Genomic DNA, 24,545 nt, shown 5'->3' with positions numbered 1-24,545 from the left:
TACTCATTATGCTAGAGGACAGTTGAATTACTCATTATGCTAGAGGACAGTTGTATTACTCATTATGCTAGAGGACAGTTGTATTACTCATTATGCTAGAGGACAGTTGTATTACTCATTATGCTAGAGGACAGTTGTATTACTCATTATGCTAGAGGACAGTTGTATTACTCATTATGCTAGAGGACAGTTGTATTACTCATTATGCCAGAGGACAGTTGATTGGACCTTACTGTATCCATTGGGACCCTGTTTTCATGTGTTTTTTCCCCCATTTTTCGAGCCTTGGTAATTGAATGCAGTTTTACTTCATCATGTTGATAATTAGCAATGCTTTCTGTATGCAATATAACTGTATAATCATCAATAGTCATTTTATTTTATGTTCATACGCACATACTTAAAAACACAGGCGCTGGGCTAATAAAAGATTACTGGTACAGAAGAAGAACGCCCGCACACTGTTAAAGCTGCCAATTCATTCATTATGGACAACGCTTCGATCCTAAACAGATCTTCGCCAGGTCAAAACAAACTGAGTGCTCACATCCCCCAAAAAATACACATTTCACCTCACATGACCATCGCGGACATGATGCATGGTGGGTGTAACAAAACAAAACAGATCTCTAATCATGTAATAACAATGAGATAGGTCCATGTAGTAGATCCAGAAAATAATATTGACCAAGTGGGTTTTTACCCCGGAAGGCAAGACAAATCAAAAGTGACATTCATGTAATAAAAATGGTGTGATATCAAACTCTTGAGTTCAGACTTCTAGGACCTCTAGGACTGCCATTTAACAGCTGATGGACATGCGAACAAAAGCTCTTTGAGTTCAGACCTCTAGGACCCTCTAGGACCCTCTAGGACCGCCATTTAACAGCTGATGGACATGCGGACAAAAGCTCTTTGCACACTTCTTCTGAATGCGTTACTAAAACTTCACTACCCAGCGAAATCATTTTTAGCTAAGACAAAGTAGGGTCCGTTCCAAATTGCACCCTACTTCCCATGTAGTGCACTATACACAGTGCATTTGGAAAGTATTCTGACCCCTTGACTTTTCCCACATTTTGTTACGTTGGCACCTTATTCTAAAATGGATTAAATTGACCCCCCCCCCCCCATCTAAACACAATACCCCATAATGAAAGCAAAAAACGGTTTTTAGAAATGTTTTCAAATATCTTCAAATAGAAAAACTGATATCACATGCACATAAGTATTCAGACCCTTTACTCAGTACTTGGTTGAAGTACCTTTGGCAGAGACTACAGCCTCGAGTCTTCTTGGGTAAGAGACTACAGCCTCGAGTCTTCTTGGGTAAGAGACTACAGCCTCGAGTCTTCTTGGGTAATAGACTACAGCCTCGAGTCTTCTTGGGTAAGAGACTACAGCCTCGAGTCTTCTTGGGTAAGAGACTACAGCCTCGAGTCTTCTTGGGTAAGAGACTACAGCCTCGAGTCTTCTTGGGTAAGAGACTACAGCCTCGAGTCTTCTTGGGTAAGAGACTACAGCCTCGAGTCTTCTTGGGTAAGAGACTACAGCCTCAAGTCTTATTGGGTAAGAGACTACAGCCTCGAGTCTTCTTGGGTAAGAGACTACAGCCTCGAGTCTTCTTGGGTAAGAGACTACAGCCTCAAGTCTTATTGGGTAAGACGCTACAAGCTTGGCACACCTGTATTTAGGAGTTTCTTCCATTCTTCTCTGCAGATGCATTTTTGTTACGTTACAGCCTTATTCTAAAATGTATTAAATATTTTTTTTTTCCTCATCTACACACAATCCCCCATAATAATAAAGCAAAAACAGGTTTTTAGAACGTTTTGCAAATGTATTAAAAAAATACAACTGAAATGCCTTATTTGCATAAGTATTCAGACCCTTTGCTATTAGACTCCAAATGGAGCTCAGGTGCATCCCGTTTCCATTGATCATCCTTGAGATGTTTCTACAACTTGATTGGAGTCCATCTGTGGTAAAATCAATTGATTGGACATGATTTCGAAATGCACACACCTGTCTATACAAAGGTTCCACAGTTAACAGTGGATGTCAGAGCAAAAACCAAGCCATGAGGTCGAAGGAATTGTCAGTAAAGTTCCGAGACAGGATTGTGTTGAGGCACAGATCTGGGGGAAGGGAACCAAAAAAAATGTATCACCAAGAATAGTGTCCTCCATCATTCTTAAAATGAAAGAAGTTTGGAACCACCAACACTTCCTAGAGCTGGCCGCCCTGGCAAACTGAGCAATCAGGGGAGAAGGGCCTTGGTCAGGAAGGTGACCAAGAACTCGATGGTCACTCTGACAGAGCTCCTCAGTGGAGATGGGAGAATCTTCCAGAAGGACAGCCATCTCGGTAGCACCACCAATCAGGCCTTCATGGAAGTGGCCAGATGGAAGCCACTCCTCAGTAAAAGGCACATGATAGCCTGCTTGGAGTTTGCCAAAAGGCACCTAAAGGACTCTCAGACCATGAGAGACAAGATTCTCTGGTCTGATGAAACCAAGATTGAACTATTTGGCCAGAATGCCAAGACAACAACCCTAAGCACGCAGCCAAGACAACGCAAGAGTGGCTTCGGGACAACTCTCTGAATGTCCTTGAGTGGCCCAGTCAGAGCCCGGACTTGAACCAGATCGAACATCTCTATCGAGACTTGAAAATAGCTGTGCAGCAAACACTCCCCATCCAACCTGACAGAGCTTGAGAGGATCTGCAGGGAAGAAACTCCCCAAATACAGGTGTGCCAAGCTTGTAGCGTCATACTCAAGAGGACTCAAAGCTGTAATCGCTGCCAAAGGTGCTTCAACAAAGTACTGAAAAGGGTCTGAATACTTATGTAAATGTGTTAGTTTATTTTAAATAAAGGTGAAAACATTTCTAAAAACCTACTTTCGCTTTGTCATTACGGGGTATTATTGTGTGTAGATTGATGAGGGGAATTCATTTTTAGAATAACGCTGTAATATAAAATGTGGAAAATGTGAAGGGGTCTGAATACGTTCCGACTGCACCGTAAAAGGGAAGCGGATGCCATTTCGGACACAACCTAGGATTTGTTAACTCTACATGGCTGTAACATACAGAACAACTCTTTGGTACAGGTATATATACACACACAGACAATTTTATTTTTTTGAAAATCTCTTATTTTGGATGGGGGGGCCTCTTATGAACATAATATTACTTAATGAAACCCACAAAACATGAGAAAACCAGTCTCTTATCCAATGAGAATGAATCAATGACAAGGTAGAACAATAACAGATTCTGTACAAACAAGGTGGTGTGGATTTTACTGATCCGAACAGCTAGACAGTCCTCTAAATGAATTTCCTGTGGAGAACTAGAAATCGTTCAGTCAGAAAAGAGAGAGAGTGGAGTGCAACCTACACGTTTGTTCATGTTCGTTTGCCCCATGTGCAACTTCCTAATACAAAACAAAATGCCTTATGGGTGAAGGTGTAACACATTAGTACTCTTAGCCTTTATCAGAGGAAAAACCAAGTGGTATCAAGTTATATGACAGAGAAAAGTGGTGGAGAACACTAGTGACTACAGTTCCTTGATCGTGTTCTGCTCCAGGTCTTTTGCTGGGTTAGAACAAAGCAAGATGGTGTTGGAAATCACAAGTTATCTTACACTACATAACCAAAAGTATGTGGACACCTACTCAACGAACATCTCATTCGGAAACCATTAATATGGAGTTGACGTTGCTTCCGGAGGTAGTTTGGAACTCGGTAGTGAGTGTTGCAACCAAGGAGATGATTTTAAACGTGCTTCAGCACTCGGTGGTCCCGTTCTGTGAGTTTGTGTGGCCTACCACTTTGCGGCTGAGCCGTTGCTGCTCCAAGACGTTTCCCACAACAGCAGCATTTACAGCTGATCGTGGCACCTCTAGCAGGGCAGAAATTTGACAAAATGACTTTTTGGAAAGATGGCATACTATGACAGTGCCACGTTGAAAGTCACTGAGCTCTTCAGTAAGGCCATTCTACTGGCAGTGTTTGTCTATGGAGATTGCACGGCGGCATGCTCGATTTTATACACCTGTCAGCATCGGGTGTGGCTGAATTAGCCAAATCCACTAATTTTGAAGGGGTGTCCACATACTTTGTATATATAGTGTACATCGGTGAGAAGTGTACAGAGCACAGAATTGTGGACCACCAAAATGATTGGTTTATATGGTCAGTGTTGTCTACTGGCTTCTTAAACATCAGTACAAAAGGAAAGAAAAAAGGAGAAACAAATATTTTTTTTAAAAGACAAAGAGTCCTTGATGATGACAATAAGAACAAAATGTAAGAATATAAACCAAAAATAAATAGCCATCTCTCAGATGATCCAATTGGAAAGTGATCTGTTGCAACAAGTCTCTTGCAAGAGGTTTAATTTGCATCCCAGTGGCCAGATGCCTCCACATCTAGGGATGTAATTCAGGGACGTGAAACGCTACTTTTACATTTGGAGTCATTTCGCACAGTATTTCCTAACTCCACAACAGTACACATTCTCAGATAAGCACACCTGATTCAACTATTCATCAGGTCCTCAGTGAGCTGTATCAGGTGTGTTTGTCCAGGTCTACAACAAAAGGCTGCTGTAGGGCTTTACTGGAGGACCGGAATTGAGCTTTACTGGAGGACCGGAGTTGAGCTTTACTGGAGGACCGGAGTTGGGCTTTACTGGAGGACCGGAGTTGGGCTTTACTGGAGGACCGGAGTTGAGCTTTACTGGAGGACCGGAGTTGAGCTTTACTGGAGGACCGGAGTTGGGCTTTACTGGAGGACCGGAGTTGGGCTTTACTGGAGGACCGGAGTTGGGCTTTACTGGAGGACCGGAGTTGGGCTTTACTGGAGGACCGGAGTTGGGCTTTACTGGAGGACCGGAGTTGGGCTTTACTGGAGGACCGGAGTTGGGCTTTACTGGAGGACCGGAGTTGGGCTTTACTGGAGGACCGGAGTTGGGCTTTACTGGTGGACCGGAGTTGGGCTTTACTGGAGGACCGGAGTTGGGCATTACTGGAGGACCGGAGTTGGGCTTTACTGGAGGACCGGAGTTGGGCTTTACTGGAGGACCGGAGTTGGGCTTACTGGAGGACCGGAGTTGGGCTTACTGGAGGACCGGAGTTGGGCTTACTGGAGGACCGGAGTTGGGCTTTACTGGAGGACCGGAGTTGGGCTTACTGGAGGTTACATACTCCTGAACATAGCCCCAGGGTTTTACATTACAGTGGTTGGAAGGTTTCATCAGGGGCAAACCAGGCCGGGCCGCATTCAGCAGGGCAAAACGTTATGGAACGTTCGGATAGAACTCCTTAACGGAGAACAAACATGCCTCAATGACAAGTAGAAAAATGAGTTAAGTCAGCTCCAGTCATTCGAATTAGCTGCAACATTCAAAAACGTTTGTCGACTGAACAGGCCCTAGGTGTTTTGCATTGCAGTACTGGGGGGCCGTCACTGGGGGGCGATCCAGGGGTGGCGCAGGCAGTCTGCAGCCGTGGCTCTCTTCTCTGGTACCAGCTCCAGCATGGGGAGGAGGAAGTCAGCGAAACAATCAGCCTCCTCTTTGGACCACTCGTACTTATCCTGCAGCACCTCTAGTAACCCCCATGGCTTCAGCTTGGTGATGTGCTTCAGGTCCCCTAGGAAAGAGAAGAGACAGTCATAGTCAGAGACACATAGAAGGATTAGACAGAGAGAGAGAGACGGCAGTCAGCCAGCCAGTCAGACAGGGTTTCACGTCACCACAGCACACGACAAGACTCACCACCATCACACACACACACACATTACACCATACAAGAAAATCCAACCCAAAAAACTTTGGCACTATGAAATACACGCATAGATGTACAACAAAGGAGAGAAAGGTCATTTAAAAACCTTTACATAACCACTTTTCTTTACCTTTCTTGGTGAAAAAATCCTTTGAATATCTCCCGGCTGTTACGAGTTTGTGTGGGACTTGCCCCAGCAGCTCGATGATCAATGCGATATGGTCTGCACAGACACAACGAGAGGAAAGAAACCAGGGGAAGAGAAGAGAACGAGACAAACAGAGTCATCAGACTTGGTGTGCCAGTCAGTCACAAGCCCACCCCGGGTGAGGGTGAAGGGGTCAGTCTGACAGCACTGAGGAACCCGCCTTTTATTTTGGGGGTGTACAGTCCCTTTTATTTTGGGGGTGTACAGTCCCTTTTATTTTGGGGGTGTACAGTCCCTTTTATTTTGGGGGTGCACAGTCCCTTTTATTTTGGGGGTGTACAGTCCCTTTTATTTTGGGGGTGCACAGTCCCTTTTATTTTGGGGGTGTACAGTCCCTTTTATTTTGGGGGTGTACAGTCCCTTTTATTTTGGGGGTGCACAGTCCCTTTTATTTTGGGGGTGTACAGTCCCTTTTATTTTGGGGGTGCACAGTCCCTTTTATTTTGGGGGTGCACAGTCCCTTTTATTTTGGGGGTGTACAGTCCCTTTTATTTTGGGGGTGTACAGTCCCTTTTATTTTGGGGGTGCACAGTCCCTTTTATTTTGGGGGTGCACAGTCCCTTTTATTTTGGGGGTGTACAGTCCCTTTTATTTTGGGGGTGCACAGTCCCTTTTATTTTGGGGGTGCACAGTCCCTTTTATTTTGGGGGTGTACAGTCCCTTTTATTTTGGGGGTGTACAGTCCCTTTTATTTTGGGGGTGTACAGTCCCTTTTATTTTGGGGGTGTACAGTCCCTTTTATTTTGGGGGTGCACAGTCCCTTTTATTTTGGGGGTGCACAGTCCCTTTTATTTTGGGGGTGCACAGTCCCTTTTATTTTGGGGGTGCACAGTCCCTTTTATTTTGGGGGTGTACAGTCCCTTTTATTTTGGGGGTGTACAATCTCTATAACTACCTGTCAAACAGTAAAAAGACCGCTGCCTAAAACTAAGTAGAGAACACCTTCACATGACAGAGACTGAATTTAAAGTGGTTCTGATTCTACGTAGTATACAAGTGTTGACATTTGGAATGTAGCAGTTGGGTCTCCTGGTGCTCTCAGAGGAGAGCCTGCTCTACCTCCCCACACAGTACCGCTGTCAGAGGACCTCGCCTGCTCTACCTCCCCACACAGTACCGCTGTCAGAGGACCTCGCCTGCTCTACCTCCCCACACAGTACCGCTGTCAGAGGACCTTGCCTGCTCTACCTCCCCACACAGTACCGCTGTCAGAGGACCTTGCCTGCTCTACCTCCCCACACAGTACCGCTGTCAGAGGACCTTGCCTGCTCTACCTCCCCACACAGTACCGCTGTCAGAGGACCTCGCCTGCTCTACCTCCCCACACAGTACCGCTGTCAGAGGACCTTGCCTGCTCTACCTCCCCACACAGTACCGCTGTCAGAGGACCTTGCCTGCTCTACCTCCCCACACAGTACCGCTGTCAGAGGACCTTGCCTGCTCTACCTCCCCACACAGTACCGCTGTCAGAGGACCTCGCCTGCTCTACCTCCCCACACCCCCCAGTGCTGGCCACAGACACACAGTAGCGCTGTCAGAGGACCTTGCCTGCTCTACCTCCCCACACCCACCAGGGCTGGCCACAGACACACAGTACCGCTGTCAGAGGACCTTGCCTGCTCTACCTCCCCACACCCCCCAGTGCTGGCCACAGACACACAGTACCGCTGTCAGAGGACCTTGCCTGCTCTACCTCCCCACACCCCCCAGTGCTGGCCACAGACACACAGTACTGCTTCTGGTGAACCATTCCTGGGAGAATTTCCCACTCTGTTCATTGTGGTGGGGAACTTCCCCAACAACTCAATAAATCAGAGATATATATATACATAAATAAAAGAGAGAGACATGAGAAAGTGGAGGAAGAGAGAAAGCCAGGAAGAAGCAGAGAGGAAGAAAGAAGCAGAACAGAGCCAAGCGGCAGCATATTTTGGGGCGCCCGAGTGGCGCAGCGGTCTAAGGCACTGCATCTCAGCGCTAGAGGCGTCCAGGCTGTATCACAACTGGCCGTGAATGAGTCCCATAGGGCGGCACACAATTGGCCCAGCTTGGTCCGGTTTTGGCCGGTGTAAATAACAACTTGTTCTTCAATGACTTGCCTAGTTAAGTAATAGCTTAAATAAAACACTATTAAGACAACGAGAACGTAGTATGACATGAAGCACATGTAGACGACAACCACAGTATCTTTGCCAACTGAACACCTTCAGTCTTTGGAACAGAGCTGTCAGAAACCATAGCGATAATCCATTCAACACCATCCTCTCTGTAGATTTATCTCTACGGCAGAAACTAGTTTCAGTAGACTGAAGTCACAAAGCAGAAGGAAGACAATGTCTGCTTACATGCAGACATTACAAGCCAGTAAGTTAAAAGATGGACATGGAGTTAGAAGATCCTCAGATCAACTCACATGTCTTACTATACTTGACATTCAAAATCCTATTTTCACTAAACCTAACCCTATAATAGCCTTTAAAAACAGTGAGGACTGTCCTCAACTTCTACATTTTATCTTATTTATGATTCTTGTAAGGACTTCTGGTACTCACAAGTAGAGTAATACGTGTCCACACGCACAACGTCGGGCCAATCTATAACTAGGTGTTGAGGTTCAAGGTGTGAGTAGTCAACACGTGGCTGCAGCAGATGGAGAGCTGTAGCTTATGACAGTTAGCCCTGGGCTAGCTTCCATCTACCTCTGCAAATACCTAACGTGCCACTGAATCAAATCAAGCTGTGCCAAATATATATATATATTTTTTTTATTAAAGTTACTCAACATACGCAAGTCTGAGCAAAAAGCCTAGCAGAGGAGAAGAAGGAGGAGGAGGCAGATGAGTAGAGGGTGTGGGGAGGAGGAGAAGGAGGAGGCAGATGAGTAGAGGGCGTAGGGAGGAGAAGGAGGAGGCAGATGAGTAGAGGGCGTAGGGAGGAGGAGAAGGCAGATGAGTAGAGGGCGTGGGGATGAGGAGAAGGAGGAGGCAGACGAGTAGAGGGCGTAGGGAGGAGAAGGAGGAGGCAGATGAGTAGAGGGCGTAGGGAGGAGAAGGAGGAGGCAGATGAGTAGAGGGTGTGGGGAGGAGGAGAAGGAGGAGGAGTAGAGGGTGTAGGGAGGAGGAGAAGGAGGAGGCAGATGAGTAGAGGGTGTGGGGAGGAGGAGAAGGAGGAGGCAGATGAGTAGAGGGTGTGGGGAGGAGGAGAAGGAGGAGGAGGCAGATGAGTAGAGGGTGTGGGGAGGAGGAGAAGGAGGAGTAGTAGAGGGCGTAGGGAGGAGAAGGAGGAGTAGGCAGATGAGTAGAGGGCGTGGGGAGGAGGAGAAGGAGGAGGCAGATGAGTAGAGGGTGTGGGGAGGAGGAGGCAGATGAGTAGAGGGTGTGGGGAGGAGGAGGCAGATGAGTAGAGGGTGTGGGGAGGAGGAGAAGGAGGAGGCAGATGAGTAGAGGGTGTGGGGAGGAGGAGAAGGAGGAGGCAGATGAGTAGAGGGTGTGGGGAGGAGGCAGATGAGTAGAGGGTGTGGGGAGGAGGAGGAGGAGGAGTAGAGGGCGTAGGGAGGAGGAGAAGGAGGAGGAGGCAGATGAGTAGAGGGCGTAGGGAGGAGGAGAAGGAGGAGGCAGATGAGTAGAGGGCGTAGGGAGGAGGAAAAGGAGGAGGCAGAAGAGTAGAGGGTGTGGGGAGGAGGAGAAGGAGGAGGAGTAGAGGGCGTAGGGAGGAGGAGAAGGAGGAGGAGTAGAGGGCGTAGGGAGGAGGAGAAGGCAGATGAGTAGAGGGCGTGGGGAGGAGGAGGAGGCAGATGAGTAGAGGGTGTGGGGAGGAGGAGAAGGAGGAGGAGGCAGATGAGTAGAGGGCGTGGGGAGGAGGAGAAGGAGGAGGAGTAGAGGGCGTAGGGAGGAGGAGAAGGAGGAGGAGGCAGATGAGTAGAGGGCGTGGGGAGGAGGAGAAGGAGGAGGCAGATGAGTAGAGGGTGTGGGGAGGAGGAGGCAGATGAGTAGAGGGTGTGGGGAGGAGGAGAAAGAGGAGGAGGCAGATGAGTAGAGGGCGTGGGGAGGAGGAGAAGGAGGAGGAGTAGAGGGCGTAGGGAGGAGGAGAAGGAGGAGGCAGATGAGTAGACGGCGTGGGGAGGAGGAGAAGGAGGAGGCAGATGAGTAGAGGGTGTGGGGAGGAGGAGAAGGAGGAGTAGTAGAGGGCGTAGGGAGGAGGAGAAGGAGGAGGCAGAAGAGTAGAGGGCGTAGGGAGGAGGAGAAGGAGGAGGCAGATGAGTAGAGGGCGTAGGGAGGAGGAGAAGGAGGAGGCAGACGAGTAGAGGGCGTAGGGAAGAGGAGAAGGAGGAGGCAGAAGAGTAGAGGGCGTGGGAAACTGGAGTGGATGTGCAGTGTTGACAGAAATATAGCTCCAATTGTCACGAGGGGGAAAATAAACACAGGAATGCAGGTAGGTACTCAACATCACATGATCATAGATTTACTCATAACAATAATGTCCAATAAACACCTAGCAGGTTATTACATAGCAGAAAAGCTGTAAAAGAGGCGTGGATAGGTTAACATAGCAGGTTATTACATAGCAGAAAAGCTGTAAAAGAGGGTGGATAGGTTAATTAACACATAGCAGGTTATTACGTAACAGAAAAGCTGTAAAAGAGGGTGGATAGGTTAATTAACACCTAGCAGCTTATTACGTAACAGAAAAGCTGTAAAAGAGGCGTGGATAGGTTAATTAACACCTAGCAGGTTATTACATAGCAGAAAAGCTGTAAAAGAGGCGTGGATAGGTTAATTAACACATAGCAGGTTATTACGTAACAGAAAATCTGTAAAAGAGGGTGGATAGGTTAATTAACACATAGCAGGTTATTACATAGCAGAAAATCTGTAAAAGAGGCGTGGATAGGTTAATTAACACATAGCAGGTTATTACGTAACAGAAAATCTGTAAAAGAGGGGTGGATAGGTTAACATAGCAGGTTATTACGTAACAGAAAAGCTGTAAAAGAGGGTGGATAGGTTAATTAACACATAGCAGGTTATTACGTAACAGAAAAGCTGTAAAAGATGGGTGGATAGGTTAATTAACACATAGCAGGTTATTACGTAACAGAAAAGCTGTAAAAGATGGGTGGATAGGTTAATTAACACATAGCAGGTTATTACGTAACAGAAAAGCTGTAAAAGATGGGTGGATAGGTTAATTAACACATAGCAGGTTATTACGTAACAGAAAAGCTGTAAAAGAGGGTGGATAGGTTAATTAACACCTAGCAGCTTATTACGTAACAGAAAAGCTGTAAAAGAGGCGTGGATAGGTTAACATAGCAGGTTATTACGTAACAGAAAAGCTGTAAAAGAGGGTGGATAGGTTAATTAACACATAGCAGGTTATTACGTAACAGAAAAGCTGTAAAAGAGGGTGGATAGGTTAATTAACACATAGCAGGTTATTACGTAACAGAAAAGCTGTAAAAGAGGGTGGATAGGTTAATTAACACATAGCAGGTTATTACGTAACAGAAAAGCTGTAAAAGAGGGTGGATAGGTTAATTAACACCTAGCAGCTTATTACGTAACAGAAAAGCTGTAAAAGATGGGTGGATAGGTTAATTAACACATAGCAGGTTATTACGTAACAGAAAAGCTGTAAAAGATGGGTGGATAGGTTAATTAACACATAGCAGGTTATTACATAGCAGAAAAGCTGTAAAAGAGGGTGGATAGGTTAATTAACACATAGCAGGTTATTACGTAGCAGAAAAGCTGTAAAAGAGGCGTGGATAGGTTAATTAACACATAGCAGCTTATTACGTAACAGAAAATCTGTAAAAGAGGCGTGGATAGGTTAACATAGCAGGTTATTACGTAACAGAAAAGCTGTAAAAGAGGGTGGATAGGTTAATTAACACATAGCAGGTTATTACGTAACAGAAAATCTGTAAAAGAGGCGTGGATAGGTTAACATAGCAGGTTATTACATAGCAGAAAAGCTGTAAAAGAGGGTGGATAGGTTAATTAACACATAGCAGGTTATTACGTAGCAGAAAAGCTGTAAAAGAGGCGTGGATAGGTTAATTAACACATAGCAGGTTATTACGTAACAGAAAAGCTGTAAAAGAGGCGTGGATAGGTTAATTAACACCTAGCAGGTTATTACATAGCAGAAAAGCTGTAAAAGAGGCGTGGATAGGTTAATTAACACCTAGCAGGTTATTACATAGCAGAAAAGCTGTAAAAGAGGCGTGGATAGGTTAACATAGCAGGTTATTACATAGCAGAAAAGCTGTAAAAGATGGGTGGATAGGTTAATTAACACATAGCAGGTTATTACGTAACAGAAAAGCTGTAAAAGAGGCGTGGATAGGTTAATTAACACCTAGCAGGTTATTACATAGCAGAAAAGCTGTAAAAGAGGCGTGGATAGGTTAATTAACACCTAGCAGGTTATTACATAGCAGAAAAGCTGTAAAAGAGGCGTGGATAGGTTAATTAACACATAGCAGGTTATTACATAGCAGAAAATCTGTAAAAGAGGGTGGATTGGTTAACATAGCAGGTTATTACGTAACAGAAAAGCTGTAAAAGAGGGTGGATAGGTTAATTAACACCTAGCAGGTTATTACATAGCAGAAAAGCTGTAAAAGAGGCGTGGATAGGTTAATTAACACATAGCAGGTTATTACATAGCAGAAAAGCTGTAAAAGAGGGTGGATAGGTTAATTAACACATAGCAGGTTATTACGTAACAGAAAAGCTGTAAAAGAGGGTGGATAGGTTAATTAACACATAGCAGGTTATTACGTAACAGAAAAGCTGTAAAAGAGGGTGGATAGGTTAATTAACACATAGCAGGTTATTACGTAACAGAAAAGCTGTAAAAGAGGCGTGGATAGGTTAACATAGCAGGTTATTACGTAACAGAAAAGCTGTAAAAGAGGCGTGGATAGGTTAACATAGCAGGTTATTACATAGCAGAAAAGCTGTAAAAGATGGGTGGATAGGTTAATTAACACATAGCAGGTTATTACATAGCAGAAAAGCTGTAAAAGAGGCGTGGATAGGTTAATTAACACATAGCAGGTTATTACGTAACAGAAAAGCTGTAAAAGAGGGTGGATAGGTTAATTAACACATAGCAGGTTATTACGTAACAGAAAAGCTGTAAAAGAGGGTGGATAGGTTAATTAACACATAGCAGGTTATTACGTAACAGAAAAGCTGTAAAAGAGGGGTGGATAGGTTAATTAACACATAGCAGGTTATTACGTAACAGAAAAGCTGTAAAAGAGGGTGGATAGGTTAATTAACACATAGCAGGTTATTACGTAACAGAAAAGCTGTAAAAGAGGGTGGATAGGTTAATTAACACATAGCAGGTTATTACGTAACAGAAAAGCTGTAAAAGAGGGTGGATAGGTTAATTAACACATAGCAGGTTATTACGTAACAGAAAAGCTGTAAAAGAGGGTGGATAGGTTAATTAACACATAGCAGGTTATTACGTAACAGAAAAGCTGTAAAAGAGGGTGGATAGGTTAATTAACACATAGCAGGTTATTACATAGCAGAAAAGCTGTAAAAGAGGCGTGGATAGGTTAATTAACACATAGCAGGTTATTACGTAACAGAAAAGCTGTAAAAGAGGGTGGATAGGTTAATTAACACATAGCAGGTTATTACGTAACAGAAAAGCTGTAAAAGAGGCGTGGATAGGTTAACATAGCAGGTTATTACGTAACAGAAAAGCTGTAAAAGAGGCGTGGATAGGTTAACATAGCAGGTTATTACGTAACAGAAAAGCTGTAAAAGAGGCGTGGATAGGTTAACATAGCAGGTTATTACATAGCAGAAAAGCTGTAAAAGATGGGTGGATAGGTTAATTAACACATAGCAGGTTATTACGTAACAGAAAAGCTGTAAAAGATGGGTGGATAGGTTAACATAGCAGGTTATTACGTAACAGAAAAGCTGTAAAAGAGGGGTGGATAGGTTAATTAACACATAGCAGGTTATTACATAGCAGAAAATCTGTAAAAGAGGCGTGGATAGGTTCATAATAACAGGTAGCAGGTTTTTAAAATCTGAACATTACTTTCCAGTCCAAGTCAAGGCTTTAAAATAATCTGGGAAACTGGCCCTTTAGGATTTGACTATAGCTGACATATATATATACACAACGTTCTATAGTCAACAACTTAATCTCTCCTATTAAACACATGGTATGACAATGATAGACCAGATGGCTACAGTAATGAACAGGCCCAGGCTAGCTGACACCTGCTAAAACAATGTGTCCAGATGGCTATTAAACCAATTACAAAATCACTGTAGTCTTTACTGTCAACTAGACTACTAATCAATATTGTACCAAGAAATGCATTGCACAGTATTGTACTCACCATATTGTATAACTCTTGGTTTTTAAATCATTAATGCATTCATGAATATTTAGGACCAAGTAAAATCCCAAAGTGACAAGAAGAGATTGAATGAAAACCTATTAATATTTCGGAAGGCATTTCACAGTATGCAAACGGGTTAATGCCAATAATCCAAAACAGCTCTTCTCTGTAGGCCAGGGCTCTTCAACCCTGTTCCTGGAGAGCTACACTCCTGTAGGTTCACACCAGGGCCCTCCAACCCTGTTCCTGGAGAGCTACCCTCCTGTAGGTTCACACCAGGGCTTTCCAACCCTGTTCCTGGAGAGCTACCCTCCTGTAGGTTCACAGCAGGGCTCTTCAACCCTGTTCCTGGAGAGCTACCCTCCTGTAGGTTCACACCAGGGCTTTCCAACCCTGTTCCTGGAGAGCTACACTCCTGTAGGTTCACACCAGGGCCCTCCAACCCTGTTCCTGGAGAGCTACCCTCCTGTAGGTTCACACCAGGGCTTTCCAACCCTGTTCCTGGAGAGCTACCCTCCTGTAGGTTCACAGCAGGGCTCTTCAACCCTGTTCCTGGAGAGCTACCCTCCTGTAGGTTCACACCAGGGCTCTCTCTCCAACCCTGTTCCTGGAGAGCTACCCTCCTGTAGGTTCACACCAGGGCTCTCTCTCCAACCCTGTTCCTGGAGAGCTACCCTCCTGTAGGTTCACACCAGGGCTCTCCAACCCTGTTCCTGGAGAGCTACCCTCCTATAGGTTCACACCAGGGCTCTTCAACCCTGTTCCTGGAGAGCTACCCTCCTGTAGGTTCACACCAGGGCTCTTCAACCCTGTTCCTGGAGAGCTACTCTCCTGTAGGTTTTAACTCCAACCCCAGTTGTAAATAACCTGATTCAGCTGATAAGCCAGCTAATTATTAGAATCAGGTATGTAAGATTAGCACAGAGGCAACCTTCTAAAATTAGACTACTAAACATATATTCAAATCAAGCAGATTAATATTCGGCTGCATAACTACCTTCGTCCCTGGAGTAATCTTCCCCGGAATGAGGCTCAAACAAGTAGTCCCCAGTGGCCAGCTCAAACGCCTGCAGAGAAGGACACAATAAACAACAACAAAACACAGACAGCCTAATGGCAGGAAGCAGACCGTGTCCATCAGAGTCAATTATCTGACTGGCTGACAGCCGTGGTATATCAGACCGTATAGCACAGGTATGACAAAACATTTATTTTTACTGCTCTAATTACATTGGCAACCAGTTTATAATAGCAATAAGGCTCCTCAGCGGTTTGTGGTATATGGCCAATGTATCCAGGCACTCCGCGTTGCGTCGTTTGTAAGAACAGCCCTTTAGCCGTGGTATATTGGCCATATACCACACTCCCTCATGCCTTATTGCTTAATTATTCCAAGTGGGGAAATTCACTAGGCTAGCAAAAGGGAATTCTAGTCCGTCGTAGGGTCGCAATCCATCCAAGAAATAACTAAATTAATGTCTTCTACTTTCTGTTTATTTACTGGTTTTAAAATGTTGTTTTATTTGAATGTAAAGTGTGTTGTTGTCCAGTCTTACCATGCAGGCTGTACTCCATATGTCAGCTGGTGTGTTGTAGCCAGACCCTATGAGCACCTCTAGAGAACGGTACTGTCTCGTCTGGATGTCTTCCGTAAAGTGCTTGTGCTGCGGAGTAGAGAGAAAGGGACAAGGGGGAGCCAGGTCAATGAGACTGCTATTGCAGAACTGGGTTCAAGCAGTGTTTAAAAAATAAATACAAAATTACTTTCCACATTTGATTGAGCCTGTATAGAGTGGCAGCTGGGGGGGGGGGGTTGATTTTTTTGGGGGGGGATTATTCCATTCGCAAACTCAAGCAAGCAGGTAGGCGACATGAATGACAGGGGAAGACTTAAGCAAGAAATCCCTTAGGTCATCTGCACACAGATACTCACCAGCCAGCAGGCGTTGCCCAGGTCTGCTATCTTGACCTTCAGTCTGTCTGCGTTGAGTGGCTCCAGAGGGTTCACCAGGAGGTTCCCCGCTGCTAATTTGGCTGTATCGAGAGAGAGAGAGAGAGAGAGAGAAACTCAGCAACCTGCCATTACAACACTGATCTGACCGTCAAATAAAGAAGGAATACAACAACGTACTGTAGTCGACGCCCACACCAAAATCTAATTAGCATAATAATCCAAAATCCGCCCGTTTAAATAAACAAATGTGTGATTTTTAATACCCGTCTTCTCACCATCCTTCAGACTCTCCTGTTCTCCTCCATACTGGACGTTCTCCAGCACCTCCTCTCCACGACTCCTGCCCTGCGCCTCCTCTGTGACTTCCACTTGACTCCTTTCCTGATTCTTCTGCTCCTCCGACGATAGCTCCTCCCGGCCACCAAAGCTTTTCGTCTCAGTCTTGGATGCTTTAGTCTTTATTTCAGCCTCCTTCCTGGTCGGTGCTCCACTCCCCTCCTCACTCTCTGGGGTATCCGGGGACACCAGGCCGTTATACACGGGTCGAAGTGGTGGAGACTCCTGAAGAAGAGGACAATCCCCTGTTTGGTCTACGTTGCCGTTGTGTTGGTCTTGCTCTCTCCACTGTGCCTTCCTCTCCTCCGTTTCATTGTCCCCTGCCTCAGGATGAAGGCCGTTACAGTTCACTTCTGCGTCTGTTATTATCCCTTCTGGTCCTAACCACGTCACCTCCGCACCCGCAATGCATCCTGGGTAAATGAGAAAATAACAGAAGATCTAGTGGAGGCTGGACTAGTAGTTCCCTTCTAATTAGTCTAATTCTGTGTTCTTAATCCTAATCTGGGAGACCCAACTGGGTGTGCAGGCTTTTTTGTCCCAGCTCAGCTGGTTCAACTAATCAAGGGCTTGATAATTAGTAGATTAGTTGAATCAGGTACATCACTGCTGAGCAAAAAGCCTGTACAACCCAGTGTGGATCTACAGGCCCATGATTGAAAAATACTAACGTCCCCTTGAGTGACAAAGTAGTATTGAATTGAATTACAGAAAGTCACCTGCTGTGTCTTGGCTGGCTACTTCCTGTAAGGAGACTTGTCTGAGAGGAGCACAATATGGCCGCTGCTGCTTGGGAGATACGGGAGACTCCGGATCCTCTTCGTCATCCTCCTCCTCCCTCTCCGGAGCCTTCTCCATCTCCTCCAGATCCAGAATGCACTTCTCCAACAGCTCCGCCTGACGCTTCTGCTTCTTCTTTAATTTCTTCTTCTTGTTCTTGGACATTTTGGTCGTCTGGAGAGGAGGAAGAAGCAGGACGGACAGGACAGACGTCAACAGGGTTTACTGAATACAATAGCTACGGGTTGTGGTTGCAGTAGCACAGTAACACTGAATGGCTGAAATTGTAAGAAAAGGGCAATGAGTGAAAAGGGGAGACTTACTGCTTTTGGAGCTGGAGCTGTGCTGACTGAAAATAGAACAAAGTTAAATCAACATACTTCACGTACACCAAAGTACCGTATTTCGGGGAAACTTTTGCACGAGTGCTGCTGTCTGTGTGCTGGCGTCTGTGGAGTGCATGGACTTAACCCTTACCTGCGGACCCTGAGGGAGGGGGAGCCCCTGCTTTCTGCCACTCTGTGGCCTCCGCGGCCAGCCTCCTCACGTACGGCTCATTCACCGTCAACAGGATGTTCTCTGGCTTGATGTCAGTGTGGATGATCTCACACTTGGTGTGAAGGTAGTCCAACCCCTGGAGAACCTGCACAATGGGCACCAATTATTTTATTTAACTAGGCAAGTCAGTTAAGAAACAAATTCTTATTTACAATGACGTCCTAGCCCGGCCAAACCCTCCCCTAAACCCAGACACCGCCGCACTATGGGACTCCTGATTACAGCCGGGTTGTGATACAGCCCGAGATCGAACCAGGGTGGGGCTGTATTGAAGCCTCTAGAGCTTCAGACCGCTGCACCACTCAGTAATACTAGCCCCATCCCTCTTGGTCATTGGTCAAGGAAGTCTGGAAATCAATTTCCCTTCAGCCAGAGGTCATGTGATAGCGTAAGTAGATAAGTAAATGAGACATTCAAAAAAAATAGGACTGAATCGTTTTTAAATGAATCTTTACAAGGTCAATGAGGTGAAGGATCAGTAGCAGGGTTGGTGCCAATTCAATTTCAATTCATTGCTTTTCAATGGAGGAAATAAGGAATCTTAATTCACTTGCTGAATTGATATGGAACTGACCCCAATCCCGATCAGCAACCAGGTCTAGGATTAGGTTTGGATAGCCACGGTATGGAGGACTACGCCCTGTGGTATTACCTGTCGTATGATGGTCTTGACGCAGGGCAGTGGAAGGCCCTGGTAGTTGGACTTGATGATCCACTTCAGTAGGTGGTGCCCCAGCACCTCAAACACCATGCACACATGAGTCCCGTTGATGCCGGAGATCTTGAAGTCATCCAGTAGCTGAACCACCATCTCCCTCTTGGGGTCGTCAGGGTCCGTGTTTCTCACCTACGAACCACAACAACAAAAAGAAAACAGGAAATGAAATAAAAACTTATCAGAACAAAATGTCTGAAATGGACAAGGAAGAAAAGGGACAAGGAAGAAAAGGAAGCATTTTTACAGATGACAATATCAGGCTGACGTCATGCTGGTGAGTATGATTGACCAAGTTAATACTCACAGATCTGAGCAGTTTGATCTCATCTACAGCCGTCTCTGTGTAATGCTCTGCACTCTTCACCACTTTCATAGCCACAAACCTCTTCACCCTACAAAACAAACAGTCAGTCAGTCAGTCAGTCAAGCTGACACAGAAGACGATGTATGTTTGATTCTATGCAATATAGGATTATTTCAGCAACAAAAAAGTTGATTTAACAAATACTGCTTCTGGTATTGTGAGGATGTGTTGATCTGAATCTAGTGTGATGCAGTCTCAGGCCTTCACAGACAATGATATGAGAAGTGATCTTACTGAATGTCCCAAGCCAGCCACACAGTGGAGAAGTGTCCCCAGCCCAGCTTCCTGATCACATGGTACCTCCCATTGAACAGGTCTCCTATCTTCACATGGTGGTAGCCACCTAGACACGCAGCAGAGGGAGATAGAGAACATCATTCAAATGAGTCATTGGCTCAGCCCTAAAGTCCAAAATAACCTAAATAAGCATGTTGACTCCCAAGTTCATGTATTATAACTAGAGAGGACTAATAATTAAATAACATTCTACTTTTAAATAGTCATACAATGAGTTGGTTGACTTTGCCAACTTTAAACTCTTGGCTCTGCCTGAAACCAGTGGCAAGGAACGTAACTTTCTGGTCAGTTCTATCCACACAGCCAGAACTCAGAAAGAAAGCAGACACCGCAGGAACTCCCTAGAGACTAGCTAGGGCACTTCATCATTGTCACACCCCTCACCCTCGCCGCAGTCATCCCCTCACCCTCGCCGCAGTCATCCCCTCACCCTCACCGCAGTCATCCCCTCACCCTCGCCGCAGTCATCCCCTCACCCTCGCCGCAGTCATCCCCTCACCCTTGCAGTAGTCATTGGGATCCTCCTGCTCCTCATCATCAGAGCCTAAGATCTCCTCAGGCTCATCTGGTTCCTGGGGAGAGGCCTCTGGCTGGGACTGCTGCTGGGGTGCTGCACCCCTGGGGTGGGCTGGCTGTCTGGATGGAGGACACGCATAACAATGGTTAGAGACCTTCTTCCTGAGCACTTGGCACAGGCTGTGACAATATTTACCAATACTGTTCAGTGTTCAACTTTTCCCTCTTTCCTTAAAAATCACGAGTGGAACTCGTTTCAATAATATATTTTCAGTCACAGAAAATAATACATGACAAAACATTTGGGTATTTCTGGAAGACCTACTAATGTATATTACTAATGGCACTAAGATGATATGTTGTTGTATAACAGCACTGTATCAGATCTACATTCTATAACCATTTTTCCAGAGAAAACGTGACATTTTCCAAGAAACGAGTGATACTTGCATGGCATTTAATACAGGACTGTCACCCTTTCCATTCACGACATCTCACAGTAGAGTGACAGCCCACTAACTGTAAGGGATAATCAGTGTGTGTGTGTGTGTGTGTAGGGGGGGGGGGGGGGGGGGCTAGGCGTTCTATGGAAGATAGTGAACAATATTCTACCGAGTTGCATTATTTTCCAGAGAACGCATAGAGCCCCGAGGTGATTATGCCTTTTATACCATGGCTATAACTTTAACACATTGGCGTCTAGAAACGTGTTCAACATCCGCTGAAGTAGCTGGAACGTTTAACTAGATACAGCTACCGTAGTTGCCTTGGTAACCAAACCAACACACTTGCTAGTTTAGCTAACCAAATCATCAGTCCTATAGCTTGCCATTATGAAAATTGAATTCAACAACGCCAATAATGTTTCGGGTTTTGCTTTCAAAAGCAGCCCCAAACATGGAAGAATGAACTATAGACATTGAATTCTAACGTGAAATATACTGTGTTATTTTAGCAATAAGGCATGAGGGGTTGTGGTATATGGCCAATATACTATGGCTAAGAACTGTTCTTAGGCAGAACGCATCACCGAGTGCCTGGACACAGCCCTTAGCTGTGTTGCCTTATTGTTGTTGCGAATATAAACTGATTACCAACTTAATTAGAGCAGCAAAAATAAATGTTTTGTCATACCTTTGGTATATGGTCTGATATACCACGGCTGTCAGCCAATCAGCATTCAAGGATCTAACCACCCAGTTTATAAAGGGAAATAATGCACGCTCTAGAATGCCCTTCAAACCAATCAGATGTGAGGGGGATGCTGATATATCCTCCAAACACCGGCTTTGAGGGCATTATGACTTTTATACAATGACTTACATATCCAAATATAAAAAAAAATATTTACATATTTTCATTAAAAACATTATGATAAATATATTCATACCAATTCATCCTTCCACAATATAAAGTTCCGACACAAATCGTTACCCAAGCCGGCTGGTCGTTCGTTCTCTCGGTTTGGTTGCCAAAGACGCGACCCCGTCGTTTGTTCTAAATATTCCATTGCCATACTGGCTGGCAACGACCTTATCCCTTGCATTGCTAGATAAGCCAACTATGGCTAACTTAAGTCACGTCAAAAAGTGCAGCCAGAATAACAGCAAAGCAGTGCATTTGCATAAGCTGTTTTCTAGTTACATTTATTTTGATACATCCGTAACAATGAGCTAACGAGGTGCGATTTAGCCTGGCATAGAAAATGTGCTCTCTAGTCAAGACACTGTTGTTCAGAGGAGCTAGTCAACAACACAGCTAACACAATCACTTCAAACTGAAGCTGGAAAGCAAACTAGCTACACTATTTAATTTGACCTGTTTTCCATTGATAGTTCTTTGAATATATCCAGAAAAATGATGCTGATTCATGGTTGGCTGACAAAAGCTGCCTACCTAAATGGTCTCATCCCAACAAGATTATTACTGTGGGACAACCGGAGATCGAATTTGAATATTGAAACAATGTTGCAGATGTCAGAGAGACAGACATCAAGGTTTATACAAATCTCTGTTGAAAACTAAAATGTTAGTTTAGATGATTTTTAATCTAGAGATCAAGTTTATAAATTGCCTGGCTGGGCTGATGAGACAGTGGATTGCGCAGTCAGATTGAAGAGTAAATAGGCATTACAACGCCATAAATTTAGCCGGTTGTAATTTCTGGACTAGACACCAGCTGGAATGCGGTTTTAACCAATCAGCATTCAGGATTAGACCCACCCATTGCATAATCCTCTATAAAACAATGTTCACACATATACATAGGATGACTACAGTTTGCGAATCCATTGTTTTGAAGGACAACATTAACTTGAGTCATTTTGCTTATGTAATGTTTAAAATGTGATTTATGAATGATTTATAAATGATTTAGCATGGTTTAGGTCAGCAAAAGGAGGAAGTGACAAACGAATAACAACTTCAAGGGCAGGGCGTTTTCCCTTATTCATAACGTTGTGCTTCAGCTGGCCCGTGCTGAGGACTTCATCGTTCTCCTGCTGCTCTAAATAGCAGCACAACAGCTAGGCATTACATAATATCGGGCCTACAGAAAGGATGTCTGCTGGCATAGTGTGGGTTGGCTCGGCTGTTGTTGGGTAAACCACAGAGATCTCAATCCGTTCTAGAGGAACATTAACTAAAATACTCAACATCATTCAGAATATTGAAAATGGGTGTTATAGGATTTTTATTTTTAGGCATATTTTTGTTCAGGGCAGGCCCAGTGTCACCTACATTTGTACTAAACTTTGTGCAGGTGCTACTCAAAAATCAGGCCCTCGAGGCCAGTTACACTTCTGCCAGCTTTCAATCTCGCCTCCTACTTAGGGACTGATTTAGTGTAGGCCTAGGACACCAATTAACTGCGTGCAAATTAACAATCCGATGGAAACAAAACCCAGAAGTGCATTTGGTGCACCAGGAGTAGCCCTGCTCTACGCATTCAGATGTCCATATCTACCTTAGACGTGTCGTGGTCTCACACACACACACACGATACCATACACTGATGTGATGGGAAGTTTGTGTCACTATGTAAATAGACGTTATTAGCTCATTACATTTCCAGATATGCTGCATTCCTTCTGACGACAGAGAATAAACCAGACACACTCAAAGCCAACAAATTAACTGCTGCTATGGAAACGAGGGACAGGTGCCATCTAAAGTCTTTACCCGAAATTTCACACAACAACAAAAAACAACTTTCATTGCATTTTTCATACAACATCTCATATAGTTTCATTCCTAAATAAAGAATTAACTGGTGCTTATGGTATGTGATAGAAAACGGGTGTACTTGAATTTGACAGGCAACTGACAATTTATTAAAAACTAAAAATACACGACATCACGACATCTGCCGCAAGTGAAGTGTGGTAATAATTGTGGCTCTCGTCGACATGCCGGACCACAGTCAGTCCTTTTTCAGGACCCAATGGAAACGTGATTCAATGCTTATGGTCAAACTAAATGTCCTGTGTCAAATGTAGCGAGACATGCTAACACAATTACTCACTTCTTGCTCGACTTCTTTGCTTTCGCCCTCTTCTTCCTTGCCTGAAGTGCTAGAACTGTAAATGCAAAGGATTTTTTTTTTTTTTAAACACACATTTATTCAATATCTAGCTAACTTAACTATCCCATTTCTGGTGAACCAGTATTTTAGGAGCTATATGTTTCTTCATCTGGGTTGAACGTTATGTGCTAGCTAGCTAACGTTAGTTAGCCAAAGACATTTGAAAGCTGACTGAGGTATATCAAATAAATGATTAGCTAGCTAGCTAACGTTAGCAAACATTTGTTAGCTATTGTCGCAGAAAACAGAAAGGAATTCAATTCTGGTTCGTATTTACAAAAGTGAAGACAGTGATTGAAAATATTCAGTAACGTCCTCTTTTTAAAAAAAACAGGAAGAGCCACTGAGATGTTTGGCACCAACGTTCACTGAAGATCTGTCGTATAAATATTGCATTATTCCCTCCACGTTTACTCAATTACTTTTTCCATGAAAAGCACATGAAATAGCAGTTAGACATGATTGTAGGGTCAGGTTGACGGTGCTAATTAGTTAGTATAAAGGTAGCTAGCTGAGCCAATGCGTTCAGCTTAGCAAGAGATGCAGTTCCACAAAACACTTCGTACATAAAGATTGTCGATATAATGAACTGTCACTTTTTAAAAAAACGACATCCATTGACATTTGTTATTAATATGTTAACACACAACTGATTAAACGTTTGTATTTTGTGTCTTTATGAAGATTACCTTTTCTCTCCATGTTGGATCCGGTAGTTTCAGAGACGTTCGTTCTACCAGCAGCACAAACGATGACGTCACTATAGTATGGCAATAAGGAAACCTTCAGATTAAAAGCCCGCGTTTCAACATTGCAAAGTCAACAACTGACTTAAAAACATATATTTTATCCAACATTTTTTATTTTTTATGTTAAGGCCCAGTGCAGTCAAAATACGTTTTTCCTGTGTTTTATGTCATATTGTACAGCAGCTGATAAAACTAACACTGTAAAAGCTTGAAAAAGTTCAGTGTTATTCGCTGATACAGTAGTTGCTGGTTGAAAATACAATCTACACAGGGCCTTCTAAATCACCAGGTTG

The 24,545-nt window shown here is 44.4% G+C and overlaps 1 protein-coding gene and 3 long non-coding RNA genes across 5 annotated transcripts; 1 reads left to right on the top strand and 3 right to left on the bottom strand.

Moving 5' to 3' along the window:
* Positions 1-360: 360 nt before the first annotated feature.
* LOC118939481 lies at positions 361-1,120 on the bottom strand. Its single transcript, XR_005036398.1, has 2 exons — positions 877-1,120; positions 361-787 (listed from the first exon to the last, which is right to left on the bottom strand). It is a non-coding gene; the product is annotated as an uncharacterized LOC118939481 (long non-coding RNA).
* Positions 1,121-5,377: 4,257 nt separating this feature from the next.
* LOC110492651 (SRSF protein kinase 1) lies at positions 5,378-24,305 on the bottom strand. 2 transcript variants are annotated; one of them, XM_036947695.1, is made up of 15 exons: positions 24,193-24,305; positions 23,444-23,498; positions 19,904-20,040; positions 19,342-19,450; positions 19,048-19,135; positions 18,678-18,872; positions 17,945-18,110; positions 17,791-17,816; positions 17,407-17,641; positions 16,615-17,100; positions 16,331-16,431; positions 15,954-16,061; positions 15,395-15,464; positions 5,931-6,023; positions 5,378-5,665 (listed from the first exon to the last, which is right to left on the bottom strand). In XM_036947695.1, exons 1-15 carry the CDS (start codon positions 24,203-24,205, stop codon positions 5,478-5,480), a joined length of 2,070 nt encoding a protein of 689 aa, XP_036803590.1. In that variant the 5' UTR covers positions 24,206-24,305; the 3' UTR covers positions 5,378-5,477. The 2 variants fall into 2 exon arrangements, with proteins under 2 accessions (XP_036803590.1, XP_036803591.1); XM_036947696.1 differs by having other exon boundaries at positions 16,627-17,100; positions 24,193-24,303.
* On the bottom strand, positions 10,287-11,448 carry LOC118939580. Its single transcript, XR_005036616.1, has 3 exons — positions 11,317-11,448; positions 10,965-11,262; positions 10,287-10,731 (listed from the first exon to the last, which is right to left on the bottom strand). It is a non-coding gene; the product is annotated as an uncharacterized LOC118939580 (long non-coding RNA).
* Positions 10,769-11,407, top strand: LOC118939579. Its single transcript, XR_005036615.1, has 3 exons — positions 10,769-10,798; positions 10,972-11,090; positions 11,324-11,407. It is a non-coding gene; the product is annotated as an uncharacterized LOC118939579 (long non-coding RNA).
* Positions 24,306-24,545: the final 240 nt, after the last annotated feature.

Source organism: Oncorhynchus mykiss, chromosome 16, assembly GCF_013265735.2.
Source record: "Oncorhynchus mykiss isolate Arlee chromosome 16, USDA_OmykA_1.1, whole genome shotgun sequence".
NCBI lineage: Eukaryota > Metazoa > Chordata > Actinopteri > Salmoniformes > Salmonidae > Oncorhynchus > Oncorhynchus mykiss.
This window is presented reverse-complemented; position numbering and strand designations above follow the sequence as displayed.